We start from the raw sequence: 8,308 nt of genomic DNA on the forward strand, positions 1-8,308 counted from the left end.
CCGCTCCCTTGTAAGCCCTGACTGGGCGATGCAGGGTGACAGCTCCAGGAGGGATGCCTCCCTGCCCTCCCCTCCCCGGGCCACGTGAGGGAGGAAAGTACGGTCAGCCTAGGAGGTGGCACCTGAAGGTTCCTGAATCTTCTCTCTCTATCCCACTCCTACAGCTTCCAGTCCCAAGATGAACTATACCTTTCCTCCCTCCTGGACACCCCTCCTCCCAGCCTCCAGCCCAGTCGTGAGCCCCAAGCCTGCATCTCAGGCTAAGAATTCCTCCAGGCAGGAGCTGGCCAGACAGAGGAGCCCCAGCAGGCTCTGGCTTTCAGGGGATGATGGGAGAGGAGGGAAGAAAGCTGAGGGAGTCCCAAGAGGGAAAGCAGTAGGGGAGAGGGGGGGAAACGGTCACGGGGAGGGGGGCCACAGAAAGGTGCCCAGTACAGGAAGACTAGGCTTCGAGCCAGGGTCTGGGAATCTGGCTGGTGGCCTCCATAGCAATTCTTCATCCCTCACCCACTCCTCAGCCTCAGGGGAGGAGGTGCAGGACACTGGCAATGATCACTAGAGGTCAAGGACCCCTAGGCCAGCTTGGTCCTGGAGGAACACAGGAGGAAGGGCAGCTTTTGCCCAGGGTTCAAGTGTTTGATTGACTTAGACATAAGAGGGGGCACCTCCACATGCAGAGGTGAGTGTGGGTCTGTGACCTGTTGTATGTGAGTGATCCAGGATAGGCGATGCACCTGCAGTTCCTATGTGCAGAGACAGGAAACAGGCTGGAAGTTATCAGGGAGAAAGACGGGCCTTATCACTTCTTTGGGGGAAAAGAGGTCCAGAGTGGGGTGGGGCAGGGCTCACTCCACTGGTTCCATACTTCTGCATCCTCCCACCCCTGTCCTGAAGCCCCAGGGGTGAGAAAAGGCAGGGAGTGAGGGGCGGGCTAGCTTGGGGTTGCCACTTGAGCCCAGCGCAAGGCTCCCTGGGAACCACATGCAGCTCACCCCCTGCAACACTCTGTGCCCCTCCTCTTCCCATTAATCAGGGAAGGAGGATTAAACCCAGATAGGGAGGGCATAACCGGGGCGGGGGAGCCCCACTCTTCTTGCGTCTCCTCCCATCACCTCTCCCTCTCTCTCTCCTCTTTTCCTTCCATGGTTCTGCCCTTTTTCACTCCCTTTGACAGATTCTGTGTTGCCAATGGTGAGGTATTTAAGACCAGAGGTAAGCCCGAGGGTCTAGCCGAAAAGCCTGATTCCCTACATTGTTGTTTTCCTTGAAGCTTAATGAGTTGGGGAGGACCTCAGGAGGGTGTTAAGGAGGGCTGGGAGAGGAGGCAAAGGCTTGCATCCCACTTCAATGCACTCCTCATTGCCCAGGGGCGGCCCACCAGTCAATCCCTCCTTCTCTCCACTTACTCCTGGAGGCTTGATGCAGACATCAGGGGAGACCAAAGGTGTGGATCTAGCTCTGAACAGGAAGATTTGTTCTTCTGGCACCCTGCTTGGAGTGCTGCCTCCTGATCGTCTCCCTCAGGGGCAGACGGTCTGCTCTCACACAGGCCTTCAGGCAGGCAGGGGCCCGGTTCCAACCTTCAGCAGTCAATGACAAGGCCAGCATCGGAGCAGGGTCCTTGTTCTCCCGCTGTCTGGTTGCCCTAAGCAAATGGCGTGGAAGGTACAAGAAGGCGTCTTCCCATTAGAGCAGCTGTCCCTGATTATCTGCACTCCGCACTTGGAGGGGAAGGTCGCAAGGACCTATCCTGACCCATCTACTTGAGTCCCCAGGAGCCCTGCCTGGAGTTACGAGGCGTGGGTGCTAATTCTGGTTGCCGGGTGGACCCCTTCTCTGCTTAGGGAGTGCACGGTGAGAGATGCTGGCCACCCACTGGGCTCCCACTCCCCCCAGTTGACTTTGATTCAGCCCTTCGAACAGCCCGCCTCCCTGGTCCCTCTCCCTCCTCTTTGTGCCCACAAAGAGTAAGACCAGAGACTGGGAAGAATAGAAGGTGGGGCAGCAGAGGCCCCAGATCCACTGTGACTGTGCCACCTCGCCCTGGCCCACCCTTTCTCCAACTGGGACCACAGGCCCCAGGAGGCACTGGCTTGCCCCACTCTGCTGTTCCCCACCCATACTTATTCTTAGTCTAGAGCTCCTCTTCCTCTCTTCTTAGTCTTTTATAGCTCCCCCTTTTCTCCACTTTCTCCTTCCCACTTTCCCCTCTGGCCAATCTCCACATCTTAATTTCCTTGGACAGTCTGAGACCAACAGAGAACCCAGAGGTCGTGGGGGTAGAGGTACATGTCATTATCTCTTTCGTCCCTGAATGGTGTCAATCCAAAGCCTCCTCTATTAAAGGGACTTGAAGCGACTGTCCCCCAAAGGAGAAAGGAGAAGGGGCCGAGGGGGTGGGCTTAGGCCTCTCCTCCAGCCCTCTGGCACAGTGACGCTCTTACAGACACCTGAGTGCAGAACGGAAAGCAGGACTCCAGCTTTACAAAATAAAGTGTTTGTTTATTATGAAATTAGAGATGGAGGCCCCTCCCCTTCCTCCCTCTTCCCCTTCCCCAGCTGCCTCCCTCTTTCCTTCCCACCCCTCCCCCTGGGGCCTGGGAAGCACACAAGACAATGCCCAGAGCTAGGATGCCCAGGGCCGGCTGACAGGTGGGCAGAGCTCCAGGGAGGCGGCCACGCTGGGGGCTGGAACTCTTGCCCCGGGAGGTGAGCTGGCTCCCTCTGTCTGCTGGAGGCCAATGGAGCCAGGATGAGGCCATGAGTGATGGATGGAACCATGCGGGCAGGTCTGCAACGACAGGGGAGCCCGAGTGAGAGGTGGGGCGTGAGGGAGGGCTTTGGGCCACCCCTGTGTTCCACATAGTCTAGGGACACTGACCTGGGGCAGAACATCCCCTGCAGGAGGGTGGGCAGCAATGGCTGGAAGTTTCTCTTGTTTCTGGGATGGACAACGGAAGAAACCAAAAAGCCAGTCACAGGGACCCACAGAGAATGCGGGCAGATGTGGGCAGGAAACAGACAGAAAGCGTGTGTGCGGTCACGGGAGACAGACAGAGCCGTGAGTGACAGATTTAGAATGGGAGAGACCAAAACAGAGCCACAAGACAGTGGAATCACAGTGAGAGAACGGAGAGATTCAGTCTGAGCCGCCCAACGCAGACCCAGACAGGGAGAGTGTCAGAGACAGAGACAGAGATCCCTGGAGAGAGACGAACAGACGACTCAGGACGAGGGAGGTAAGGAGGAGGTTGCCCTGGGGAAGTGGGGAGGAGGGACACGGGGATCGGGGAGGCCTGGGGACCCCTGGGCTGCTGCCGCCTGCCTGGACCCCGGGGGCTCACTCAGAGGGCCTGTGCGGCCGCCGCGCCGCGGCGGGCAGGGCCAGGCCGGCTCTCAGGGGGCCGGGGGCTCCTTGGCCCCGTAGATCTCGGCCAGGGTGCAGAAGAGCGGCCCCCAGTCGTCCAGCGGCTCAGCGGGGCCCGGGGCGCCGCCGATCTCGCTGCCGGAGCCCAGGGAGCTGAGGGAGCCGCAGGAGGAGCCCCGGCCCTCGTAGCCGTACACCTGCACCGAGTCGTAGGGTGGGACGCTGGGGTCGTCATCCGCCCCGCGCAGCCGCAGCGCCAGCAGCTGCGCCACGTCGGCGGGGCCGGGGGGCCGGGGCTGGCGCGGCGCTTTGGCCCAGGGCAGCACATCTCGGCGTGCGGGCGGGCCGGGAGCCGGCGGGGCGGCCCCGTCGGGGTTTTGCAGGGCGCTGATGTCGAAGGCCTCCGTGTCCTCCTCGCCGCCGCCCTCGTCGTCGTAGGTGATGATGTTCTCACGCACGTCCTCCTCCTCCAGCACCATCAGGGCTTCCTGCTTCTGGCGTCGCAGGGCCACGAAGAGCACCACCAGGGCTGGGGGAGAGGCGCACACGGGGCGCTGAGCCGGCAGGGCCAGGCATGGGGCAGCCTGGTTCCAATCAGAACGGCCTAGGGGTGGCAAGCCCTGGGTTTGACATCTAGCAAAGCTCGTTTGAATCCTGACTTCAACCCTTTACTCGCTGTGTGACCAAGGAAAGTTGCTTAACTTCCCTGCACGTCTTTCGCCCTTAGATTGCTTGTGTGGAAAAGAGGGAAAACATATTTACCCCTCAGCGTTGTTGAAAGGATGAAATACCAAGTGCTGTGCCCAAAGCCACACAGGGCCCAGAGTCAGGGCTCAATAAACAGTTTTTATGGCTCATGACTCTCAGATTGACAGGCCAGGGATGTGAGGCCAGAGCTTTTGTCTCGGATGCATGAGGCAGTGGGAAAATCCAGGCATGAGGGTTCCTTCGAGACCTAGGATGGATTTCCCTATGTCCAGTGTCCTCGTTCCTCTCCACACACCCTGCAGGCCTGGACCCCACATTTATGTCCCACTGTGGCCTGACTCACCAAGCAGGGTGCCCACACAGGTGATGATGGCGAGCAGGGCCCCGGTGCTGAGCCCAGCAGGTGAGAGCTGAGCCTCGGGCCGGCAGGAGGCCACGGAGCCATCGGGCCGGCAGCGGCACACGCTGACAGTTACTGTGGCAGTGCTTCTCAGAGCCGGCTGCCCCCAGTCCCACAGTGCTATGGGGACCAGGTAGGGGGCCTGGCGGGGTGGGGCGGGGCGAGAGGGCAGCAGCAGGCTGGCAGAGCCATCTGTGGGAGAGGAAGGTGTTGGGTCACCTCCTGGGACACGTTCCCAGTAAGGCTGATGCAGCCCACGGAGACAGCTTTCTGTGGGGAAGGTTTGCAAAGAGCAAAACCACATCCATCCTGTGGCTTTTTTTTTTTTTTTTTTTTTGCCCCACTGCGCACGCGGCTTGCAGGATCTCAGTTCCCCAAGCAGGGATTGAACCCAGGCCACGGCAGTGAAAGCCCAGAATCCTAACCACTAGGCCACCAGGGAACTCCCCAAACCACATCCACCTTCTGTTGGGTGGAGGGCCCAGGTAGGCAGGCAGGGCGGAGGGTGGTAGAGGAGAGGAGGGAAGCAGGCACGGGCACGGTTGTAGGAGGCTACCCACCTCGGTTGTCCCGTACAGTGAAGTTGGCATCGGGATCCAGAGGACCTTGAAGGGAGATACGGCTATTGTTGCCGACTTCATCTCTGTCCAGGGCCCTGATGACCTGAATCAGCTGGGAGGAAGAAAAGAAGCCTTGTATGGAGTGGGCAGCTGGAGAGGTCTTGAGTTCCCAACCCCTCTGCCTCAGCGGCTCACCTGGCCGGGGGCTGCAGATTCACACACAAAGGTGTCGTAGGGCTCAGCCAGCTGGGGAGCATTGTCATTCTCATCCAGGGTCTGGATGGCCACTTGCACCCGGGAGACCTGTGCGGAGCTGTCTGAAGCCGGAACACAAACACGTACACCCCATGCAAGCACACACATCACAGTTACACACAACACACGGGGTGTGTGGGCATGGATGCCACACGTAGCACATAGCATGCATGTGGGGCACATGAGATAATGCACGCAATACGCAAGTAGCAAACAATGTTGTGAAATGAATGGAACAAGTGCATACAACAGCCATGTGGTACCCAAGATATGTGCAATACATATACCATATACACTCAACAGGAGTGTAGCACCCATAACATACATGTACAATAACCCACATGCAGGGTACACGTGCCATAAAGGAAAGGTAGACAGAGGATGCATACCGGATGCACACAGACAGTAGCCATGAAACATACAAACACATTCATACCATCCATTTGATGTACACTCAGTGTTTTAAAACAAAGGCAACATACACGAAGTGAATGTTCGATATATACAGTGAACGTAGTATCATGACCCCCAGGATGCAGAGAATGCGTTTTCATGCACAAAACCAGTGGACACACACACACACACACACACACACACACCATCAGAGGTCTGGGAGGCTGTGGTGTAGCAGGGAGTATCACTTAGAGTTGACCTTGGGGAGGGAGGAGCTACGTGATACTCAGGGGCAGAGCCAGGCCAGCCTGGGTACCACAGCCAGACACAGGCCCCCTCGTCATTGGGTGGCTCCCACCATTACTCTGCCTTGCTCCTCACTGCCAGTGGCATCCAAGAGAAAATGGAAATTATGCATCTCTGCCTGCCCCAGTGTTCACCTCCTCTAGGCTAAACCTCACAGTTCCTTTAGTCTTTTCCCCGAGTTGAGGGAGAGCTGGCTGGCTCTTGGGAAGGTGCTGAGCTGACAGCCTGGGCAGAGGAGCAGACTGCCTGGTTAAAGGGTCTGGGATACCCTGAGATGGGACGGGGCTGGGGTCTATTCCTTCGCTGCAGTTAAGGCCCAGGGTCTGCTAGTCAATACTGGGATTTCTAGGGGTGGGGTGCAGGATTTGGCAGGAGATGAGAAGACACCGAGAGGAATACACACACACACACACACACACACGCAGGGCTACGTATACACAGGCAGCCACAGACACACTACATATACCACAAATACACACAGGGATGTTCACACGGACAGACACGCATGCACTTCCACACAGCTGCATGGTCATAAACATAAACCTGTCTACATACAATTCGACACGTATGAGAGGCAGTATGGCAGAGGAGATAACAGCTGAGATTCTGCAGCCTGACTGGGACTGAGGCCCCACCACTTAATGTCTGTGTGACCTTGGGAAGTTACTTAACTTCTCTTTGCCCGAGTTTCCTCCCTTTAAAATGGGGGGAAAAATTGTACCTTCTTCATAAAGTTGTGGTGATGATTAAATGAATTAATCCACATTTGGTACTTAGAACAGTGTCCGGTACACAGTAAATAGTAAATTATTACTATCTGTCCACAAACACATGCACAAAACAATATATACAAACAGCTACTTGTATCTATCACTATATACATCCAATTACACATATGCACAAATAATATAAATACAATTCTATACACTCAACTACGTACACATATATGCAGCTATAGACGTATACTCACAAACATATGGGTATGTATGTATATGTATTTTCCACACGTATGGAATCATACACATGTAAGTACACACCCACGTGTACACACGCACATAGCTCTTCACTGACATGTACAAGTATGTATGCACACAGTGGCAACTTCCCTAAACAGGACACAGACGGCAAACGTAGGAGACCCTGAGGCATGAGCAGGCGTGGCGAGGAGAGGTTCATAGAAGGGAGGGAGGTCTAAGGCTGAACCACACTACTGGTGACCGGTGACTGACATGGGCAGTGCATGGAGCTGGTCCCTCTCCCCACCCTTGAGGGCTCCCAGCAGGGCTTCCCAGAGAGGGGCTCCTGGCACCACCTCCCCACCCCGGCCCCGGTCAGCTCCCAGAGGAGGGGCCCAGCCCTTCCCTGATGCCCCTTCAGCCTGAAGCAGAGAGTGGGCCAGGCAGGGTCTCCCAGGGTGCAGGAAGCTATTCAAGGTTAGGTTTACTTCCGGGTTGGGGCAAGTCAGGTATGGGAGCCAACTGAAGGTGAGGGGAAATGCTCAGGCAGACCCACTGTGCCCAGCCCAGGCAGGAGACCAGAAGGCCTGCCTGGTGGTGATGATGCAGGCTGGGGACCCAGTGGCTGTACGCTGGGTGAGGGTGTGATGGCACTAGCCGCCCTCCCCCACCCCCATACGTCCCCAGGGACGGCCCCTCTGCTGGGAGGCTGCTGCCTCCTCCCGGGTCTCCCGGGGGCCCGGGACTCCTCACCGACTTCTGTGGCCAGCACTGTGAGGTTGTGCCAGACGCGAGCCTCGCGGTCCAGGGGCGCTGCCGTGCGGATGGTACCGTCTTCAGGCTCGATGGAGAAGCAGTGCTCCGGGTCCGAGTCAGGGAGGACGGAGTATCTGGGGGGATGGAGCGGGGCTGGGGGCTGATCTGCGGCAGGGCCAGAGCTTGCAGCTACCCTTCCCTCCCTCTGTTCGCCTTGCTGGGCCTCGTGGCTCAGCTGGGCAGAGGGCCTGAGCTGGCCAGAGACGCGCACCCAGAGCCATAGTTCACGTTAGGGTCCCCTCAAAAGACAAATATCCCCAGGGAGTCAACATTAAACACCTGTCCTAACATGCCGGGGACTGGGTTTCATGGGCGTGCAGGGAGAGAGACAGAGGTGACGTCGGGTAAACACTGCCTGTCTTTCCGACTTCTGGGGCTCTGTTCTGGGGACCAGGGACCCAAGTTCTAGCCCTGCTCTGTCTCAGGCCAGCTGTGCGACCTTGGGCAAATCTTTTAACCTGTTTCCTCTACTACAAAATGGGAATGACTCCCTCAGTGCTATGACAGGGATGCTGGCTGGGGCGGTGGAAAGAGTGGGGCTTCTTGG

At 57.4% G+C, this 8,308-nt stretch overlaps 1 protein-coding gene across 1 annotated transcript in view; it reads right to left on the reverse strand.

The window, feature by feature from the left end:
• Positions 1 to 3,109: 3,109 nt before the first annotated feature.
• Positions 3,110 to 8,308, reverse strand: part of CDH24 (cadherin 24) — a 10,376-nt gene continuing 5,177 nt past the window's right edge. The window contains exons 8-12 of the mRNA XM_007449543.1: positions 7,699 to 7,835; positions 5,231 to 5,352; positions 5,036 to 5,147; positions 4,419 to 4,667; positions 3,110 to 3,896 (exon numbers count right to left, since the gene is read on the reverse strand). Of these exons, the coding sequence (XP_007449605.1) occupies positions 3,397 to 3,896; positions 4,419 to 4,667; positions 5,036 to 5,147; positions 5,231 to 5,352; positions 7,699 to 7,835 (1,120 nt within the window). The 3' untranslated portion in view covers positions 3,110 to 3,396. The remainder of the gene's footprint in view (positions 3,897 to 4,418; positions 4,668 to 5,035; positions 5,148 to 5,230; positions 5,353 to 7,698; positions 7,836 to 8,308) is intronic.

This window comes from Lipotes vexillifer, unplaced genomic scaffold, assembly GCF_000442215.2.
Source record: "Lipotes vexillifer unplaced genomic scaffold, Lipotes_vexillifer_v1.1 scaffold1093, whole genome shotgun sequence".
NCBI classification, from domain to species: domain Eukaryota; kingdom Metazoa; phylum Chordata; class Mammalia; order Artiodactyla; family Lipotidae; genus Lipotes; species Lipotes vexillifer.